Here is a 22,900-nt window from a genome sequence, read left to right as displayed (position 1 = left end):
AAATCAGACGAACATATTTATGAGAGCTATATCCAAATCTGAACGGATTTCAATCAAACTTCTCAGATGTTGTGGTAGCTAACGAGAAAAGCGTTGTGCAAAATTTTGGCAAGATTGGTCAATAAATGCACTCGCTGTGACTCTAAAAGTTAAAATCGGGTGATATATATACATGAGAGCTATATTTAAATCTGAACCGATTTCCATGAAGTTTACCAGTAATGTCGAGAGTCAAGAGAAAATCCTTGCTGCCAAATTTCGAGAGAATCGGTTAACAAATGAGTTCTTAATTGCATTATTATTGCAAATCGGACGAACCTATGTATAAGAGTTATATGTAAATCTGAACCGATTTCGAGCAAACTTCTCAGAAAATGTGGTAGTCGTCGAGAAAAGCGTTGTTCAAAGTTTTGGCAAGTTTGGTCAATAAATGCACTCGCTGTGACTCTAGAAGTTAAAATCGGGCGATATATATACATGAGAGCTATATTTAAATCTGAACCGATTTCCATGAAATTGACCAGTAATGTCGAGAGTCAAGAGAAAATCCTTCCTGCCAAATTTCGAGAGAATCGGTTAACAAATTACCATTTTATTGCATTATTACTGCAAATCGGACGATAATATATATGAAAGCTATATCCAAATCTGAACCGATATCGAGCAAACTTCTTAGATATTGTGGTAGTCGTTGAGAAAAGCCTTGTGCAAAATTTTGGCAAGATTGGTCAATAAATGCGCTAGCTGTGACTCTAGAAGTTAAAATCGGATGATATATATATATGAGAGCTATATTTAAATCTGAACCGATTTCCATGAAATTTACCAGTAATGTCGAGAGTCAAGAGAAAATCCTTGCTGCCAAATTTCGAGAGAATCGGTTAACAAATGAACACTTTATTGCAATATTTCTCAAAATCGGACGAACATATATATGGGAGCTATATCTAAATCTGAACCGATTTCGAGCAAACTTCTCAGAAAATGTGGTAGCCGTCGAGAAAAGCGTTGTACAAAGTTTTGGAAAGATTGGTCAAGAAATGCGTTTGTTGTGACTCTAGAAGTTAAAATCGGGAAATATATATACATGAGAACTATATTTAAATCTGAACCGATTTCCATGAAATTGACCAGTAATGTCGAGAGTCAAGAGAAAATCCTCCCTGCCAAATTTCGAGAGAATCGGTTAACAAATGAACACTTTATTGCAATATTTCTCAAAATCGGACGAACATATATATGAGAGCTATATCCAAATCTGAACCGATTTCAATCAAACTTCTCAGATGTTGTGGTAGCTAACGAGAAAAGCGTTGTGCAAAATTTTGGCAAGATTGGTCAAGAAATGCGCTTGCTGTGACTCTAGAAGTTAAAATCGGGTGATATATATACATGAGAGCTATATTTAAATCTGAACCGATTTCAATGAAATTCACCAATAATGTCGAGAGTCAAGAGAAAATCCTTCCTGCCAAATTTCGAGAGAATCGGTTAACAAATGAGCACTTTATTGCAATATTTCTCAAAATCGGACGAACATATATATGGTAGCTATATCTAAATCTGAACCGATTTCAATCAAACTTCTCAGATATTGTGGTAGCCGTCGAGAAAAGCGTGGTGCAAAATTTTGTAAAGATTGGTCAAGAAATGCGCTTGCTGTGACTCGAGAAGTTTAAATCGGGTGATATATATATATGGCAAGTATATCTAAATCTGAACCGATTTCTATGAAATTCACCAATAATGTCAAGGGTCAAAAGAAAATCCTTTCTGTTAAATTTCAAGAGAATTGGTTAACAAATGACCATTTTATTGCATTATTACTGCAAATCGAACGAACATATATATGGGAGCTATATCCAAATCTGAACCGATTTTTTCCGATTTCAATAGGCTTCATCTCTAGGCTGGAAAACATGCCTGTACCAAATTTTAAGATGATCGGACGAAAACTGGGAACTGCTGTTTGTACACAAATTAACATGGACAGACAGACGGACGGACGGACAGACAGACGGACGGACAGACAGACGGACGGACATAGCAAAATCGAAACAGAAAGTGATTCTGATTCGATCGGTATGCTTATGGGTCTATCTCTCTTCCTTCTAGGTTGTTACAAACAAATGCACTCAGTTATAATACCCTGTAGGGAGTAGGGTATAATCAATCTCCTAGTGACACTTACAGCCTTCAATGCATGGAAGAAAGAGTCACATTTTAAGGAGCCTTAAGTTTCCACAAACAAAAAGATAAAATTTATTAAAAATGGCAACTTAAAATTAACTTTGCAATAATGGTTTGGTCTCAGTGGAGGAAAATTCCCAGGCGTTTAGCCAATTAAAGGTAATGCAAAAAAAATGTAAACTTTCCAACGCCTCTTTGGGTTTTTTGTATGAATGAAGTGGACGGATGGTCCTTAGTATCATTTGGAATGTCAAGTTGATTACAAGATTAGAACATAAAGTAAAAACAAGTAAAACAAACAAAAGTTTCGAACATTTTTTGATTGCAAATTTTCCCCTTTAATTAAAAAAAATAAAAATTTTTAGCCTGGCATGGCTATCACATGCTAAAAAATATCACAAACATGCAATTTTTCCCCTCTTTTTCTTATACAGAAAACTTCTTTAAAGACATTTTAGTCCTCGAGCCGTTCAACATGTTGGAAAGAATTGAAGAAAAGCCACCTTTTAAAAATTCCCTGGTAAAGGGTCTTAAACAAACTTATAGGGAGTTTTGCGCCAACACCTCCATACATGGCTTTCAATATTTTGGACAACATCGGCCCCGCAAAGAAATCATCTTTTGGCTGTTGGTGTTTGTGATCACCATTTACTTTTGCAGCTCCATCATTGTAAGGATCTATGTGAAGTGGCATGAGTCACCAGTGATAGTGACTTTCTCGGATAAACCCACGCCCATATGGAATATACCCTTCCCAAGGGTTACCATATGTCCGGAAGCCAAAAGAACCATGAACAAGACAGTTGGTAAGCCTATTTTGGGGAAATTTTAAAAATTCAAGTCCTCATACTCCCCCCCAACCCCCCTCTTTAAACTCATTGCAGATGACAATTATTTACAACTTATGAAGAAATTGAAAACTTTTCTCAAACAGGATGGAAAGTTCAATGAAAATTTTAATGAATCCCAACTTGAGGAGAGCTTGACTTTAAAGCAGATATGCCTCTCGGATGTCATTGAGTTGGATGACATTGCCCAACCCTTAAGGCCAGCCATCAATTATATTGACATTCTGAACAGAATGCAACCAAGTGGCAGCAAATACTTTTTATCATGCTCCTGGTTTGGGGAAACCCTGTTCTCCTGCGAGGAACTCTTCACCAAAGTGTACACCGAGGAGGGCATTTGTTATGCCTACAACGGTCTGAAAGCGGATGACATGTATCGTGACGAGGTGCTGAAAAGTCAACTGCGAAACGAACCCAAGGCCAGCAGTCCCTTGGAGTGGACCCTCCAGAAGGGCTATCCTGCCCATGGTGAGTTGCACACATATCCCGCCCGACTTTTAAGTTCGGGCTATACATCAGGCCTTGAAGTGTTTTTGGTAAGTTACCCCGATGAAGTGGATTCCACTTGTAATTGGGCCATGCCTGGCTTCAAGATTTCACTCAACTCTCCCGACGAGGTGCCTATATTGGCCAAGCATTTTGTGCCCATAGCCGGGGATAAAAAGATGCTGATTGCCATCAAACCCAAAATGATAACCACCTCTGTGGATGTTGCGGCCTATGATGCACGCAAGCGACGATGTTTCATGAATGAGGAACGCCATTTGAGGTTCTACAAAATCTACAGCCAGAATAACTGCGAACGTGAGTGTCTTACCAACATAACCTACAGCCAGTGTGGATGTGTACACTTTGCAATGCCACGATTCCAGGGTACTGCGGTGTGTCATGAGGACAAAATGGACTGCATGATAAAGAGCGAGAAGCAGCTGTTGCTAAAACATTTCCTGGACAATTTACAAGGTGAAGAGCAGAGCTTTGAGAAATCAATCGATAATTGTAATTGCCTGCCTGCTTGTACTTCGCTGGAGTATGAGACCGAAATTACCGAGGCTAATTTTGATTTCGTCAACATACTGAGAGACAATGATCTGTACGAAGATGAAACTGTGTGGGCAAAGTTTTCCATTCTTTCGATTTACTTCAAGGAGAGTGAATTCATCACCTCCCGACGTTCCGAACTGTATGGTGTCACCGAATTGCTGGCTAACTTTGGCGGAGTTGTTGGCCTTTTCATGGGCATCTCCATATTGAGTGTGGTGGAAATTGTTTATCATTTCACGCTTCGTTTGTGGCAGAAAATCTCCTCTATGGCAGAGGCTAATTAGGTAGAGGACAACAGAAACTATCCCCACACACACATGTTTTTGTAATTTAAGAAAAACTTTAATAAATCGAAAATAAATCAATCAACTTGAAAAGGCCTAAACCGAATAAGCGCCTTGTGGAGCGTAGCGTTGAAAAATGCAACTCTGGAAATGGTAATGAAATGTCGAAAAATCAACTCGCAAAAGTTAAACCACTTTCTTACATTGACCACTAAGAACCCTATTTATGTGCGGCAGCACAAAATGACGCTCGTTTTCAAGCCTCAAAGTTGCAAATGTTGTAACTTTTCCGCGTTAAAAATGCAACTCTGCAAACAAATTCCACAAAAGCAATGCGCAAAAGTTAGACAAGTTTGACAATTGAATTCGAGCGTCATTTCTGTGTTGCCATATGTGCGGTGGTGTTTTTAGGCGTCAAAGTTGAAAATTGTTTAACTTTTGCGCTTTGCTTTTGTGGGATTTGTTTGCAGAGCTGCATTTTAAGTGCGTTTTTAATGTACGCGATAATATGCTTACATAGTAAGTAACTCCACCTTTACTTTGTGGAATTTGTGTGCAGAGTTGCATTTTTTCGCAACAAACCGAATAAGAGCCTTGTGGAGCGTAGCGTTGAAAAATGCAACTCTGGAAATGGTAATGAAATGTCGAAAAATCAACTCGCAAAAGTTAAACCACCTACTCACATTGACGACTAAAACAATATTTTCGTGCGGCAGCATAAAATGACGCTCGCTTTCAAGCCTTAAAGTTGCAAATGTTTTAACTTTTCCGCGGAGTTACATGCTATGCGCGCGCATTAAAAATGCAACTCTGCAAACAAATTCCACAAAAGCAACGTGCAAAAGTTAGACAAGTTTGACAATTGAATTCGAGCCTCATTTCTGTGTTGCCATATGTGCGGTGGTGTTTTTAGGCGTCAAAGTTGAAAATTGTTTAACTTTTGCGCTATGCTTTTGTGGGATTTGTTTGCAGAGTTGCATTTTAAGTGCGTTTTTAATGAGGGCATAGTAAGTAACTCCACCTTTACTTTGTGGGATTTGTGTGCAGAGTTGCATTTTTCGCAACAAAGCTCAAGGCGCTTGCTTTGTTTCGGCCTTAAGTGATGCATTTGGTAGGTGAATAAGGCATGGATAACTGCAGATGGTTATTCAGTAGGAATTATTTGGCAGAGGGATGTAAGGAGGGGTGAAAATCTTTCTTTCTTGACTTTCTACGGAAAAGTTTTAGGTCGCCTGGGTTCGAATCTCAATGTGACGACCAGAAAAAAACTTAAGGTGTTATAATGCCCACCTAAAGGCCAAAATGGAATGAGCGCGTTGAGCTTGGTTTTTGAGAGTGGCTTTGCAAAAATGCAACTCTACACACAAATCCCATAAAAACAACGTGGAAAAGTTTAAAAATGTTCAACTTTGACGCCTAAAAGTGAGCGTCATTCAGTGCTGCCACATGTTGATAGTCGACTTTTTAGTCGTCATAATTAAAAATTATTTAACTTTTGCGTGTTGGTTATTTGACGTTTGTTTGCAGAAATGCATTTTTCAACACAACGCTCCTTAACGCGCTCAATTTATTGGGCCTAAATGGTGGCGATATATATGAGCTACTAGTCTGTATACAAACTTCTCCTCCAAAAGGTGTCGCCCTATGGTACGCCGTTTGGACACGGCTAAAAATATGGGGTCTCGATTTGACTAAAATTGTGCACGATAACTTCTCCTATGACCTTCAACATCTAGTCCAAGTACAGAACAAATCGTTCTATAAGATGATGTAACGCCCATATAAATCGATCTCCTGGTTATATTGTTTTGGCCGCTAGAGGGTGCCATTCTTATGCGATTTGGTTGAAATTTGGCACAATGATATCTATCTGCAACAGCTTTACCAAGTATAGTCCGAAACAGTTCATAATCTTATGCAGCTTCAATATAAGTCGAGCTCCCATTTAAATCGATGTCCAGATTTAGCCGCTAGAGGTCGCAATAATATCTATCTGCAACAGCTATACCAAGTATAGTCCGAATCAGTTCATAATCTTATGCAGCTTCAATATAAGTCGAGATCCCATTTAAATCGATGTCCAGATTGAGCCGCTAGAGGTCGCAATACTTATTTGATTTAGCTCGAATAATGCTCAAATATGATTTGAATCTGTCCAAAAGCTGTTATAGATCCCATATTCAAATGTTATTTCTTCAGCCGGTAGAGGGCGCAGTTCTCGTTTGATTTATGTGAAATGTTACAAAATAACTTCTGCTGTGACCTCGAACATCTGCTGTCACCTCCGTCGGTCCATAGCCTCCGTCGGTCCATCTCCTGGTAATATTGTTTTGGCCGCTAGAGGGCGCCATTCTTATGCGATTTGGTTGAAATTTGGCACAATGATATCTAACTGCAACAGCTATACCAAGTATAGTTCAAATCAGTTCATAATCTTATGCAGCTCCAATATAAGTCGAGCTCCCATTTAAATCGATGTCCAGATTTAGCCGCTAGAGGTCGCAATAATATCTATCTGCAACAGCTATACCAAGTGTAGTTCGAATCAGTTCATAATCTTATGCAGCTCCAATATAAGTCGAGCTCCCATTTAAATTGATGTTCAGATTGAGCCGCTAGAGGTCGCAATCCTTATTTGATTTAGCTCGAATTATGCTCAAATATGATTTGATTCTGTCCATAAGCTGTTATAGATCCCATATTCCAATTTTACTTCTTCAGCCGGTAGAGGGCGCAATTCTCGTTTGATTTATGTGAAATGTTACAAAATAACTTCTGCTGTGACCTTGAACATCTGCTGTCACCTCCGTCGGTCCATAGCCGGATATAGCTCCCATATAAGCCGATCTCCTGACTATACTTCATGAGCCGCTAGGTGGTGCCATTATTATTCGGATTGGCTAACATTTTGCACTATGATGTCCGATATGATCTTGAACGTCTTGTCCGAACTATAATCTGTTATAGATCCCATATTATCCCATATTTCAACTTTTGTTCTTGAGCCGCTAGATGGCGCTATTCTGATTTGTCGTATCTAAAATGTTACACAATGACTTTTGCTGTGACCTCCAACATCTAGTCTAAGTATAGTCTAAATCGGTCCATAACCGGATATAGCTCCCATATAAGCCGATCTCCTGACTATACTTCATGAGCCGCTAGGTGGCGCCATTATTATTCGGATTGGCTAACATTTTGCACTATGATTTCTGATATGATCTTCAACGTCTTGCCCGAACTATAATCTGTTATAGATCCCATATTATCCCATATTTAAATTTTTGTTCTTGACCCGCTAGAGGGCGCTATTCTGATTTGTCGTATCTAAAATGTTACACAATGACTTTTGCTGTGACCTCCAATATCTAGTCTAAGTATAGTCCAAATCGGTTCATAACCGGATATAGCTCCCATATAAGCCGATTTCCTGACTATACTTCATGAGCCGCTAGGTGGCGCCATTATTATTCCGATTAGCTAACATTTTGCACTATGATTTCTGATATGATCTGAACGTCTTGCCCGAACTATAATCTGTTATAGATCCCATATTATCCCATATTTCAATTTTTGTTCTTGAGCCGCTAGATGGCGCTATTCTGATTTGTCGTATCTAAAATGTTACACAATGACTTTTGCTGTGATCTCCAACATCTAGTCTAAGTATAGTCCAAATCGGTCCATAACCGGATATAGCTCCCATATAAGCCGATCTCCTTACTATACTTCATAAGCCGCTAGGTGGCGCCATTATTTTTCGGATTGGCTGACATTTTGCACTATGATGTCTGATATGATTTTGAACGTCTTGCCCGAACTATAATCTGTTATAGAACCCATATTATCCCATATTTCAATTTTTGTTCTTGAGCCGCTAGAGGGCGCTATTCTGATTTGTCGTATCTTAAATGTTACACAATGACTTTTGCTGTGACCTCCAACATCTAGTCTAAGTATAGTCTAAATCGGTCCATAACCGGATATAGCTCCCATATAAGCCGATCTTCTGACTATACTTCATGAGCCGCTAGGTGGCGCCATTATTATTCGAATTGGCTAACATTTTGCACTATGATTTCGGATATGATCTTGAACGTCTTGCCCGAACTATAATCTGTTATAGATCCCATATTATCCCATATTTCAATTTTTGTTCTTGAGCCGCTAGATGGCGCTATTCTGATTTGTCGTATCTAAAATGTTACACAATGACTTTTGCTGTGATCTCCAACTTCTAGTTTAAGTATAGTCCAAATCGGTCCATAACCGGATATAGCTCCCATATAAACCGATCTCCTTACTATACTTCATGAGCCGCTAGGTGGCGCCATTATTATTCAATTGGCTGACATTTTGCACTATGATTTCTGATGTGATCTGAACGTCTTGCCCGAACTATAATCTGTTATAGATCCCATATTATCCCATATTCGAATTTTTGTTCTTCAGCCGGTAGAGGGCGCTATTCTGATTTGTCGTATCTAAAATGTTACACAATGACTTTTGCTGTGACTTCCAACATCTAGTCTAAGTATAGTCCAAATCGGTCCATAACCGGATATAGCTCCCATATAAGCCGATCTCCTTACTATACTTCATGAGCCGCTAGGTGGCGCCATTATTATTCGGATTGGCTAACATTTTGCACCATGATTTCTGATATGATCTTGCCGACATCTTGCCCGAACTATAATCTGTTATAGATCCCATATTATCCCATATTATCCCATATTCGAATTTTTGTTCTTCAGCCGGTAGAGGGCGCAATTCTGATTTGATTTATGTGAAATGTTACATAATAACTTTTGCTGTGACCTCGAACATATGCTGTCACCTCCGTCGGTCTATAGCCAGATATAGCTCCCATATAAGCCGATCTCCTTACTATACTTCATGAGCCGCTAGGTGGCGCCATTATTATTCGGATTGGCTAACATTTTGCACTATGATGTCTGATATGATCTTGAACGTCTTGCCCGAACTATAATCTGTTATAGATTCCATATTATCCCATATTTCAATTTTTGTTCTTGAGCCGCTAGAGGGCGCTATTCTGATTTGTCGTTTCGAAAATGTTACACAATGACTTTTGCTGTGACCTCCAACATCTAGTCTAAGTATAGTCCAAATCGGTCCATAACCGGATATAGCTCCCATATAAGCCGATCTTCTGATTATACTGCTTCAGCCGCTAGGCGGCGCAATTATTCTTTGAATCGTTTGGATGATACCTCCGAAACAATTTTTGGTGACAACATTGAAAAGATAGCGCTAAGCCAGAATACAGTAAACCGATGATAGAATATGAAGGCAGTAGGAGTCCATGGGTTGCCAACTAACCCATTTAAGAGGAAGAGGAGCCGATGGGTTGCCAGCTGAACTATTCTAAACCCAAAGCGACAGGATGATATCGTTTGGATGATACCTCCGAACCAATTTCTAATGACAGCATTGAATAGATAGCCATAAGTCAGAATACAGTAAACCGCTTATAGAATATGAAGGCAGCAGGAGTCGATGGGTTGCCAACTAATTCATTTAAGAGGAAGAGATAGGATTATACCGCGAAGATAATACCTCCGAACTATTTCCTGACTTTTGTATAAAGTATGTAGCGCTTAGTCAGAATAGCAGTTGGCCATTTTAACGCAAATGCTGTCCGCTCACGGATATTTTAGGAAATATTTGCACAAAATGGGAAAGGGCAGCACTTCTTTTTGAAGAACAACTTGATGACGCTGAACATCCTTTCTTCCATGGCACACTATGAGAGAAACTTCGCGCGCTCATTGAAGACCAGATACGGCCAATAACTCCAGAAAACTTGGTAGACAAAATGTTCAAAAGTATTGTAAAAATGATCAGAAGACGATCTAAGACGAAAAAAACTGATCTCGACGAGGCATAGGCGATGAAATGGACGTAGGTGTAAGGACCGATTTGAGAGCTACCTCGAAGTAATGCCAAAGCAGTGCCGAGATGGAATTAACTCTCAGCGGCGACAAGGTGGGGTTTCAGTCGATAAGTAAGTCGCCCAGTGGGCCCGACAGACGGCCGATGTGCATTTTCCCCTCGTAACCTAAAAAAAAGGATAATTAATATATTCATAGTGGCGGGTATCCAGAGTTCAGCACGGCCGAACTTAAGACGAATTTATTTGATTTAAATTCTCACTTTAAATATCAAATTAACTTTCACTAGCAAATATGCTCGAGTACTAATACATGACCCTTTCACAGCATAACATTTTATAGTTGGCCAAGTAATAATTTTTTCAAATTAACTTTTTGATAAGGACAAATTAGTAAAGACGTAATCATCATAGGGAAATTAAGAATCAAAGCGAAAGGAAAGGTCACAGCTTTAGGGCCATCCGAAAACAAAAACATAGAAATGAGGAAATGACGCCATTATGTTACAAATCGTAATGAATCATATGAAAATGGAATGATATAAGGAAAATGGCTAAAATTGTCTTACCTCACCATAACACCGGTTTAAAAACAGCCAAAATAAAACTTAGCCAAGGTTATGTTGTACATGGCAAATCCCTAGGTAGTACTTTATTTCATTTTTTAGTTTTTCACTCATTCCCCCACATTGGCTATGATTTTTCGCTAAGGTGCCGTCATCTTCTTCCGTTTTTTTAGTTTTTTGGGTGACCTTTGACCATGATGACCCTACAGTTGCGGCTATCATTGTTCTTCAATGTTTAAGTGCCACTGGGCGTATAAGGATTTCCCAGTTTGTTTTTGGCCAAAACGATGACCTTATGTGCCTCTCATGTGAGTGCACAAGGGCTGCTATAAATTAGAAAGTCATCTCCAAAAACGAATTTAGTGTTTGAAAATATTTGCTAGGCAAGCAACGGTTTTGAGGAAATAAAAAAAAAATTAAAAAAAAAGTAAAAAAGGGTCAAATGTAAGTTTTTAAGTGTGGTAATTATAAGTCAATCCCATGCAAGAACAGTGTCATTAAGGTGTCAATGTGAAGACTACTTTTAGTCAAATCGAAAAGCAATAAGCGTTTTGTGAAAATTTATAAAAGTCACCACAATGTTTGCTGGGTTATTTTAAAGATAACTTAACTTGGAAGGTTGATTTGGAAAAGATTCTAATATTGAAACATCGGGCAGAGTTGGGACAGAAAACCCAATGCAGCCCAATGAACAGGGAGCTGACGATGAGACCATCACCCACTCCCAAGAACCCCATTTACTGGAGAACCAATGATTGAGGTCAGAGAAAACTCTGTAAACTATAAAGAAAATCAGCAAGGGCAAGATTCATACTGCCTTTGTTCAGGAAGCTCGATGGAGACAGCCTTGCAGGAAGTTGTGCATAAAATTGAAGAATTCCTCGACGCATGGATAGATATACACATTGGCAGTATGCATTGACGTCCAGAGGGATTTTAACAAGCGGGTGGACCCACACACTGATGCACTCCTTAGAATAGTAGCGGGTGGACCGGGTCCTTAGAAACTTGAAAAACCTTATGGTAGGGAACAGGTGGATAGATTGTGCATCCCATGATATCAAATGTAAGGGAGAAAGTGGCACAGGGCTCGCCACACTGAGGTATTTTGGCCCCACTCCTATGAGGGACCTCCATAAATGACCTATTGCAGAGGTTGACTGAGGAGGGACGATGTTATAATACCTCCAAAGGATAAGGATCCGAATTAGCAACGCAGAGGTGCCAGAAAGGGTCTTGGAGATGGCATACGACTGGGCTAGACCAAGGGTTCTCGATGTTAACCCAGAAAAGAACGAAATCTGCTTGTTCAAGAGCAAGTCAATGGTGGGTCAATTTAACGCACCACGTTTCCTTAGTAGAACGATTTCGATATCTGACAAAGTCAAATACTTAGGTGTGATCTTGAGCAAAAGACTTAATTGGAAGTGTCGCATTCAGAAGCGTACCGAGAAGGCTCACAGTAGTTGGCCACTATGTAAAAGGATCGTAGGCTCGAAATGGGGCCTGAATGCGGGGCTCTACAGGAGCGTGATTAGACCTATACTTACTTAAGCCTCAGTAGTTTGGGGGACTGCGATGAAGAAAAAGTGCAAAGTAATGACAATACAGCAGATTCAGAGAACATGTTGTCTTGGCATAGGGGCAACGGTGAGGACCATGACCGGGCACTGGACACCGGACACTATTCTAGATATTCGACCCATTGACATACAGATTAAGTGTGAGGCACCCACTGCGGCTATGAGACATAAAACGAGGTGAGAATGGATTGAAGAGAGAAACAGTTTACACCATGGCGATATAATCGAGGTAACGTTAGGAAACCTCGAAAAATGGAAATGATTTCGTATCGCATACCTGAGACGACACTTGGGGTCGAGTGCTAGGCACTGCTGCCAGCGACACAGTCATCCGGGAGATCATGCTACACGGATGGATCAAAGCTTGAGGACAGAGTGGGCCTGGGGTTTACAATGAGAACACTGGCACTGAGATCTGTTTTCGACTGCCTGACCATAATAGGGTCCTGCAGGTGGAGATTCGGCTAATCCCGAAATGCTTAAGGTGGTGTGATGTTAAGACGAGGACGTCGAGTGTGAAATGTGAGGCAGCCACTGCGACTATGAGACTTAAGCCGATGGGAGAATGGATAGACATTAAGAGCATATAATATAAACGAGGCACCAATAGAAAACCTGGAAAAAATGGAAGAAGTTTCCTATCGGATGCCTGAAACGACACTACTTGAGGTTGCACATTCATTTCAATCATTTCATTCATTTCATTAATTTCGATCATTTCATTCATTTCATTCATTTCAATCATTTCATTCATTTCATTCATTTCATTAATTTCATTAATTTCATTAATTTCATTAATTTCATTAATTTCATTAATTTCATTAATTTCATTCATTTCATTCACTTCATTCATTTCATTCATTTCATTCATTTCATTCATTTCATTCATTTCATTCATTTCATTCATTTCATTCATGTCATTCATTTCATTCATTTCATTGATTTCATTCATTTCATTCATTTCATTCATTTCATTCATTTCATTCATTTCATTCATTTCATTCATTTCATTCATTTCATTCATTTCATTAATTTCATTAATTTCATTAATTTCATTAATTTCATTCATTTCATTTCATTCATTTCATTCATTTCATTCATTTCATTCATTTCATTCATTTCATTCATTTCATTCATTTCATTCATTTCATTCATTTCATTCATTTCATTCATTTCATTCATTTCATTCATTTCATTCATTTCATTCATTTCATTCATTTCGTTCATTTCATTCATTTCATTCATTTCATTCATTTCATTCATTTCATTCATATCATTCATATCATTCATTTCATTCATTTCATTCATTTCATTCATTTCATTCATTTCATTCATTTCATTCATTTCATTCATTTCATTCATTTCATTCATTTCATTCATTTCATTCATTTCATTCATTTCATTCATTTCATTCATTTCATTCATTTCATTCATTTCATTCATTTCATTCATTTCATTCATTTCATTCATTTCATTCATTTCATTCATTTCATTCATTTCATTCATTTCATTCATTTCATTCATTTCATTCATTTCATTCATTTCATTCATTTCATTCATTTCATTCATTTCATTCATTTCATTCATTTCATTCATTTCATTCATTTCATTCATTTCATTCATTTCATTAATTTCATTAATTTCATTAATTTCATTCATTTCATTCATTTCATTAATTTCATTAATTTCATTCATTTCATTCATTTCATTCATTTCATTCATTTCATTAATTTCATTAATTTCATTAATTTCATTAATTTCATTAATTTCATTAATTTCATTAATTTCATTCATTTCATTCATTTCATTCATTTCATTCATTTCATTCATTTCATTCATTTCATTCATTTCATTCATTTCATTCATTTCATTCATTTCATTCATTTCATTCATTTCATTCATTTCATTCATTTCATTCATTTCATTCATTTCATTCATTTCATTCATTTCATTCATTTCATTCATTTCATTCATTTCATTCATTTCATTCATTTCATTCATTTCATTCATTTCATTCACTTCATTCATTTCATTCATTTCATTAATTTCATTGATTTCATTCATTTCATTCATTTTATTCATATCATTCATTTCATTCATTTCATTCATTCCATTCATTTCATTCATTTCATTCATTTCATTCATTTCTTTCATTCCATTTCATTTATTTTTTTTATTATATTTTTTTTATTTTATTTTATGTTAAGTGAAAAGTTTCCTTGGTTCTTTTGATTTTTCTTCTTCTAGCCCACAACACCATCATGCCGTCCGTGTTATATACTCCACAAAAGGCGGCTATAAAAACCAATCCCACAATCGATCCATCGAAAATCTTAGAAAAAGTCGAAGAGAAGCCACCACCAAAGAAAACTCTTGCCAAGGGCATTAGGAAAACCTATGAGGAATTCTGCGGCAATACCTCCATACATGGTTTTCAATATTTTGGTCAACATCGGCCACGCAAGGAGATCTTCTTTTGGATTGTGGTCTTTGCCATAACCATATACTTTTGCACCTCCATCATAGTGAGGATCTATGTGAAATGGTATGAGACACCGGTGATAGTGAGTTTCTCAGAGAAATCGACGCCTATATGGAATATACCATTTCCCAGGGTTACCATATGCCCGGAAACCAAGAGATCCATAAACAAAACTGCAGGTAAGAGAATGAAAGAAAAAAAAATCTATAGATTTTTAAATACTTTAAATTTTTTTCTTCTTTTGTATTTTTGACTCAGAGGATACTTTTGTGGAACTTTATAGGAAAATGAAGGACTTTGAAAAGGGAGACCGTCAATTTAATGAGAATTTTACTCGCACTGATCTGGAGGATACGTTGACCCTCATGCATATTTGCAATTCCATCAATGTCAATACGGAGCCCATTATAAAGAATTTGAGTTACACGGATATAATGAGCAGAATGCTGCCCAACTTCGATAAGTATTTCCACACCTGTGCTTGGTTTGGCAATGAAACCTCCTGCAATAGTCTCTTCAAGAAAGTCTATACGGATGAGGGTATCTGTTATGTTTTCAATACCTTAAAGGCGGATGATATGTACAGGGAGGATGTGATGAAGAGCAAAGTGACGGCAGAATCTAAGGACAAACAAAAGAAAGTTCCCTTGAAGTGGTCTCTGGAGGAGGGCTATGCTGTTGGCAGTGATTTGCACACCTATCCGGCTAGAGTTTTAACTTCCGGTTCCGATGCTGGACTCACCATATATTTGCAGAGTTTCCTGGAGGAAATGGACTACAGCTGTAATGGACCAATTCAAGGCTTCAAGGTGATGTTGCACTCGCCGGATGATGTGCCCTCGGTGACAAAACATTTCGTACGCATATCCATGGAGAAGGAGGTGATGATAGCCATCAAACCCAATATGATAACTACCTCGGCAGACATAGCTGCCTATGATCCGGAGAAGCGAAGATGCTTTATGAACAAAGATCGCCAGCTGAGGTTCTACAAAGTCTACAGTCAAAACAATTGTGAACGGGAGTGCCTGACCAATTATACCCTCGGCCAATGCAAGTGCGTGCATTTCGCTATGCCACGCACAGAAAATATGACCATCTGTGCCGAAGATAAGATCGAATGCTACATGAAGGCCCACAAGAAATTCTATGTCAAGCAGTTTAAAGATGGTTCGACGCAAGATGAGGAGGCTGCAGATGATGATGATTGCAATTGCCTGCCCGCCTGCACCTCGCTGGACTTTGAGACTGAGATATCAGAGGGCTATTTTGATTTGGTCAGCACCTTGGAGGCCTATAACAGCACCGATGATTATTTTGCAGAATACCCGGGGGGCAAGATGTCACGCCTGGTCATCTATTTCAAGGAGAATCAATTTATTACCTCCAGGCGTTCCGAATTGTATGGCATCACTGAATTGGTGGCTAATTTTGGAGGTGTATTGGGTCTATTTATGGGTGTTTCCATACTCAGTGTAGTGGAAATTATCTATCATTTTACTTTGCGTTTGTGGGAGAGAATGATGGGTTAAAGAGAAGAAGGGAGTAATACTCGTATTTACATGATGAGAAATGTTTAAGTTGAAAATAAAATTTTGAAGGTTTTGAAAAGAAGAGATGAAGTTTGAATTTTCACAGGAGAAGAAAAAAGTTGATCTTATGGGGAAAATATCAAGGAAAACTAAGAAAATAATAAAAGAGTGGGTAACAATGGAAAATTTGCAGTTGGATATACCATAAAGAGTGGGGGTGAGCAATTCCGTCCACTTTTTATAACCTCACCTTAGGTTGAGAGTATATTAACTTCTTTCTTTCCTTTGTAACTCTCCGCAGCATAGGTCTAAGACCCCATAAGGTTAATACGTGTATCATTGATCGTCATGACATTTCAGACCCATCAAGGACCGTCTGTCTGTCAAAAAACGCGCTGATTTTCGAAAGAATAGAATTTCGAAATTTTGTACAATTACATCTTATTGATGTAGGACGGTTGGGATTGCAAATCGGACAAATCATTCCATGTTTAGCTATAGTTCTCATATAACAGGATCTACGGATTATATTCCTTGTGTCTCTGGAGGAGGCGCGGAAATTCTGCACAATTACTTCCAATAGCTGTGCCAAGAATACTTCCAATCGCTCCATAATTTGATATAGTCTTCCGTATGCCGATCCTCGAATTGACATATTTAGCCTCTAGAGGGCGCAATTCTTATCAGATTTGGCAAAACATTTGCACAAACATTTCTGCTTTGACCTCCAACATCCAAAGCAAAAATGGTTTGAATTGGTCAATAAACTGACATAGCTCTCTTTAAGCTGATTTTCCGTTTAAGAGTCTCGAGCCTCTAGAGGGCGCAATTTTTATTCAATTAAACTGAAATTTTGTACAAGGATTTTTACATTAGATTTATAAGATTTATTCCCACATGATAAGATTTATTCCCACAAAATCATAGGCCTTGGCTAATTACTCACTTAAGGTGGATTGAATGAGTCAGAAGTGATGTAACTTTTCCTAGTTTTTTCTGCAGTTTTTATTGCAATGTCACATTTACAGCACCAAATGTTACCATGAATGTTCAACAATAGTGCAATGTGTATGTCTATAATTCCTGTATGTCCTGTATGACCATGACTCCTAAGTGTCCTATTGTGCTAAGGTGACTAGGAAGAAGTTTCTATAAAATAGCATGTAAGCTACAGGAAAGAGTTTAGTGCAACAAAAACGCTTTAGGTGATAGTGTGAAATATTTAAAAAAAGGAAGCAAACTAAAGAACTAAAATAATGACCCATCATAATTTTGAATGAAAGATCATACGACAAAAAAATTATGGTGAAACAAAACATTTCTAAAATCCTCTGATTCGCGAAAAATCCTTTATATATAAACATTTTATCAAATTTCCCCCAGAAATAAAATTTTATCAAATTTCCCTCAGAAATAAAATTTTAAACTATTTCCCTTCAGAGTGTACTACGTCATGCCATCGACTGTTCACAGCCGCAATATGTCGGAATCAAAAGATTTTACCATACATATGACCGATGAAGACCAAACATTGGAGAAATATAAAAATCCTAAGGCCAGCTACAAAAGAAAGTCTCTGGTACGAGGTGTTAAGGAAATCTGTGGAGAGTTTTGTTCCAACACCTCCATACATGGCTTTCAATATTTTGGCCAACAGAGACCGCGAAAGGAGATCTGTTTTTGGATTATAGTGTTTGTCATATCGATTTATTTGTGTAGCTCCATCATTGTAAGGATTTATGTGAAATGGCGCGAGTCACCAGTGATAGTAAGCTTCTCTGATCGTTCCACACCCATTTGGAATATACCCTTTCCCAGGGTTACCATATGCCCCGAAGTTAAAAGGAGCATTAATGTGTTAAATGGTAAGATTGAAGGGTCAATGATAAAAAAAAAAATTCAATCGTACTGAAATTTTGAAAAATTTCATAAGGAAATAAAATATTGACAAAATTTCCCACAAAAATAAAAAAGGAAATTTTACTATGCAAAGGAAATTTTTATAAAATTTCTCAAAGAAATAAAAAGTTGAGAAAATTTTCCTAAAAAGAAAATAAAATTGTGATAAAATTTCTCTTAGAAAGGAATTTTTGACAACATTTTCTAGAAAGAACATTTTTGACAAAATTTCTCTTAGAAACGAAATTTTGACAAAATTTCTCTTGGAAAGGAAATTTTGACAAAATTTCTCTTGGAAAAGAAATTTTGACAAAATTTCTCTTAGAAAGGAAATTTTGACAAAATTTTTCTTAGAAAGGAAATTTTTGACAAAATTTCCCATAAAAAAAAAACATTTTTGAAAAAATTTCCCAAGAAAATAAAATTTGAACAAAATTTCCCATAGAAATTAAATATTCACAAAATTCCGCATAGAAATGAAATTATGACAATATTCCCCATGAAAATGAAGTTTTGACAAAATTTCACATAAAAATGAATTTTTGACCAAATTCCCCAAAGAAATGGAATTTAGACAAAGTTTCCCATAGAATTAATCCTAAAAGGAAATTTCGATCAAATTCACAACGGAAAGGATATTTTGGCAAAAATTTCCCAAAAAATTTAATTTTACTAAAATTTCCCATATAAATGAAATATTTTCCCATATAAATGAAATATTTCCCACTAAAATGAATTTTTGACAAAATTTCCCATAGAAATCAAATTTTGACCAAATTTTTTCATAGAAACAAAAATTTTGACAATATTCCACAAAAAAATGAAACTTTGACAAAATTACCCAAAAAAAGGAAATTTTGACAAAATTCCCATAGAAATGAAATTTTGACAATATTTTCCATAGAAATGAAATTTTTACAATATTTCCCATGGAAATGAAATTTTTGATAAAATTCCCCGTAGAAATGGAATTTTTCAAAAGATTCCTGGGGATATTAAATTTTCATCAAATTTCCCATAGAATTGAAATTTTGGGAAAATTTTCAACAGAAATTATATTTTGACAAAATTTCCCATAGTAATGAATATGTGACATAAGTTTCCATAGAAATGAAATTTTGACAAAATTTCCCATAGAATTAAAATTCTGAAAATATTTCCCATAAATATGAAATTTTGGCAATATTTCCCATAGAAATGAGATTTTGACAAAATTTCTCACAGAAATGACATTTTGACAAAATTTCCCACAGAAATGAAATTTTGACAAAAATTCTCATAGAAAGAATTTTTGACGAAATTTCTCATAGAAATGAAATTTTGACAACATTTTCCATAGAAATGAAATTTTGGCAATATTTCCCATAGAAACGACATTTTGACAAAATTTCCCACAGATATGACATTTTGACAAAATTTCCCATAGAAATGACATTCTGACAAAATTTCCCACAGAAATGAAATTTTGAAAAAATTTCCCATAGAAATGAAATTTTGACAAAATTTCCCATAGAAATGACATTTTGACAAAATTTCAAATATAAATGACATTTTGACAAAATTTCCCATAGAAATGAAATTTTGGCAATATTTCCCATAGAAATGACATTTTGGCAATATTTCCCATAGTAATGAATATGTGACATAAGTTCCCATAGAAATGACTTTCTGACAAAATTTCCAACAGAAATGAAATTTTGACAAAAATTCCCATGGAAAGAAATTTCGACAAAATTTCCCATAGAAATGAAATTTTGACAAAATTTCCCATAGAAATGAAATTTTGACAACATTTTCCATAGAAACAAAAATTTTGACAATATTCTCCAAAAATTTAATTTTTTGGAGAATATTGTCAAAATTCCCCAAAAAATTATATTTTGACAAAATTTCTCATAACAATGAAATTTTGAAAAAATTTTCCACAGAAATTTTTGAAAAAATTTCCAATAGCAATGGAATTTTAACAAAATTTCTCATAGAAATTAAATTTTGCAAGATTCCTATGGGAATCAAATTTTCACCAAATTTCCCATAGAAATGAAATTTTGACAAAATTTGCCATAGAAATAGAGTTTTGACAAAATTTCCCAAAGAAATGAGATTTTGACAAAATTTCCCATAGAAATGAAATTTTGACAATATTTGTCATAGAAATGGAATTTTGATAAAATTTCCCATAGAAATGACATTTTGACAAAATTTCCCATAGAATTGACATTTTGACAAAATTTCCCGCAGAAATGAAATTTTGATAAAAATTCCCAACGAAAGAAAATTTTGAGAAAATTTACCATTGAAATGAAATGTTGAGAAAATTTCTAAATAAAAGAAATAAAGATTTCTCATAGAAATAAAAATTTCTCATAAAAATAAAGTTTTGACAAAATTTTCCATGGAAATCCCAGCAAAATTTCCCATTGGAGGGAAATCTTTGCAAAATTTCCCATCGAAATGAAATTTTGACATAATTTCTTATTAAAACAACATTTTGAGAAAATTTCCAATAGAAATTAAATTTGGACAAAATTAAAAATGTCCCGCAGAAAGGAAAATTTTCCATAGAAAGGAAATTTTGAGAAAATTTTCATTAGAAAACATTGGGAAAAAATTTTTTTCCATTGAAATAGGAGTACAAAAGAGCTTTTCATAAATTTTTGAAAAAAAAAAAATTTTTTTAATAAAATCATTTATCAAAATAGGATTTTAACAGAATTTCGCATAGGAATGAAATTTTGAGATTATTAAAAAATTTCTCTATTATGGAAATTTATATAATTTTTTTTCGAAATTTATTGAAATGAATTTTTTTTTTCTTCCTTAGATGATACTTTCGAGAAACTTTTTGAAAAATTAGAAAAATTTCTGGAGCAAGGAAAAAATTTTACCTCGGACTTCAATCGCACCCAGCTGGAGGATACTCTTACCTTGATGCATATGTGTGATGCCGAGTCTTTATTTGAAGAAGAGCCTTTGTTGAGGGACATGGATTTTGTTCGGAGCCTTAAGCGTATGTTACCCGAGTACGATAGGTATCTGTTGTTGTGCTATTGGTCAGGCGATTGGATAAGCTGTGATCGCCTATTTTACCCAGTGTATACAGATGAAGGCATTTGCTATGCCTTCAACAGTTTGGAAATGGCGCATATGTATCGCGATGATGTGGTCAAAAGCAACATGAGGGAAGTGCCCGATGATGAATGGCCAATTTATGATACTGGTCGTTGGTCCTTGGAAGAGGGCTATGCTGCCGCCACTGATTTGGATACTTATCCGCGTAGGCTGGCGAATTCTGGCGCTCATGCTGGACTTGTGGTATATTTGCAATGTTTTCCACATGAGTTGGATTACACCTGCAATGGGCCCATGGAAGGCTACAAGGTCATGTTGCACTCGCCCGATGATGTGCCCTCGGTGTCCAAACATTTCGTACGCATATCCATGGACAAAGAAGTGATGATAGCACTCAAGCCCAAAATGATAACCACATCGCCGGAGGTAGCTGCCTACGAGCCGGCCAAACGTCTCTGTTTCATGAACAAAGACCGCCAGTTGGCTTTCTACAAAATCTACAGTCAAAAGAACTGCGAGCGTGAATGTCTAACCAATTACACCCTTAAAGAATGTGGCTGTGTGCATTTTTCAATGCCTCGTTCAAATGATACGCCAGTATGCCTTGAGAATAACATCGATTGCCAACTATACGCTCAACGATGGATGTCTGCCTATACTTTGGCCACTGTGGCTGACACTCCTTCCGATGACTGCAACTGCTTGCCCGCCTGCACTTCGCTGGAGTATGAGACCGAAATTTCCGAAGGCTATTACGATGCCAAAGCATTGAAGGGGTATAAGAAATTTTACAAATATGACTTTGCTTCGCCGGGCGGCAAAACCGCTGTGGTCTCCATCTATTTCAAGGAGATTCAATTCATTACGTCCAGACGATCTGAGGTGTATGGCTTCACTGACTTGCTGGCCAATTTTGGTGGTGTATTTGGCCTCTTTATGGGCATCTCCATACTGAGTGTTGTGGAAATTCTTTATCATTTATCACTGCGTTTGTGGTCGAATTTGACTCATGGTGTGGGAGAAAGTTAAATAAAATTTTTGTCAAAATATCTTCGCTAAGGGATTTTTCTCAAAATTTAGTTGCTTAGGGAAATTTTTATCAACATTTTGTTGCTTAGGGAAATTTTGTTCCAAAATCTTTGCCTGGGAAATTTGGGCAAAATTTTTTTTTTGGTATCGGTAAATTTCGTTAAAATTTTGTACAAAATTTCATAGCTAGAAAAATTTTGTAAAAAATGTTTTTTCTATTAAAATTTTTCCAGATACGGAAATTTTGTTAAAATTTCTTTACTGTGGTAAATTTTGTCAGTTTGTCTTTGTTATGTGGAGTTTTGGTAAAATTTTTTTGCAAGAGGAAATTTTGGGAAAAATTCTTTGCTATGAAAATATTTGCTAAAATTTCTTTGTTATATTAAAATTTTGCTAACATTTTTTTCTAGGTGAAATTTTGAGAAAACTTCTTTGTTAGGAGAAATTTTGTCAAAAT

At 36.5% G+C, this 22,900-nt stretch overlaps 3 protein-coding genes across 3 annotated transcripts; all 3 read left to right on the top strand.

Annotated features, from left to right (window-relative positions):
• Window positions 1-2,450: 2,450 nt before the first annotated feature.
• LOC106083402 (pickpocket protein 28) lies at window positions 2,451-4,366 on the top strand. The gene is made up of 3 exons (XM_013246361.2): window positions 2,451-2,479; window positions 2,625-2,996; window positions 3,075-4,366. Exons 2-3 carry the CDS (start codon window positions 2,666-2,668, stop codon window positions 4,364-4,366), a joined length of 1,623 nt encoding a protein of 540 aa, XP_013101815.2. The 5' UTR covers window positions 2,451-2,479; window positions 2,625-2,665.
• A 5,982-nt stretch (window positions 4,367-10,348) lies between these two features.
• Window positions 10,349-16,443, top strand: LOC106083403 (pickpocket protein 28-like). Its single transcript, XM_013246362.2, has 3 exons — window positions 10,349-10,394; window positions 14,677-15,090; window positions 15,170-16,443. The coding sequence occupies exons 1-3, from the start codon at window positions 10,349-10,351 to the stop codon at window positions 16,441-16,443; spliced, it is 1,734 nt and encodes a 577-aa protein (XP_013101816.2).
• Window positions 16,444-17,896: 1,453 nt separating this feature from the next.
• On the top strand, window positions 17,897-22,443 carry LOC106083404 (pickpocket protein 28-like). The gene is made up of 2 exons (XM_013246363.2): window positions 17,897-18,308; window positions 21,218-22,443. Exons 1-2 carry the CDS (start codon window positions 17,897-17,899, stop codon window positions 22,441-22,443), a joined length of 1,638 nt encoding a protein of 545 aa, XP_013101817.2.
• Window positions 22,444-22,900: the final 457 nt, after the last annotated feature.

Source organism: Stomoxys calcitrans, chromosome 5, assembly GCF_963082655.1.
Source record: "Stomoxys calcitrans chromosome 5, idStoCalc2.1, whole genome shotgun sequence".
NCBI classification, from domain to species: domain Eukaryota; kingdom Metazoa; phylum Arthropoda; class Insecta; order Diptera; family Muscidae; genus Stomoxys; species Stomoxys calcitrans.
Note: the sequence above shows the minus strand (reverse complement) of the source record. Positions and strands in the feature narration are given on the sequence as shown.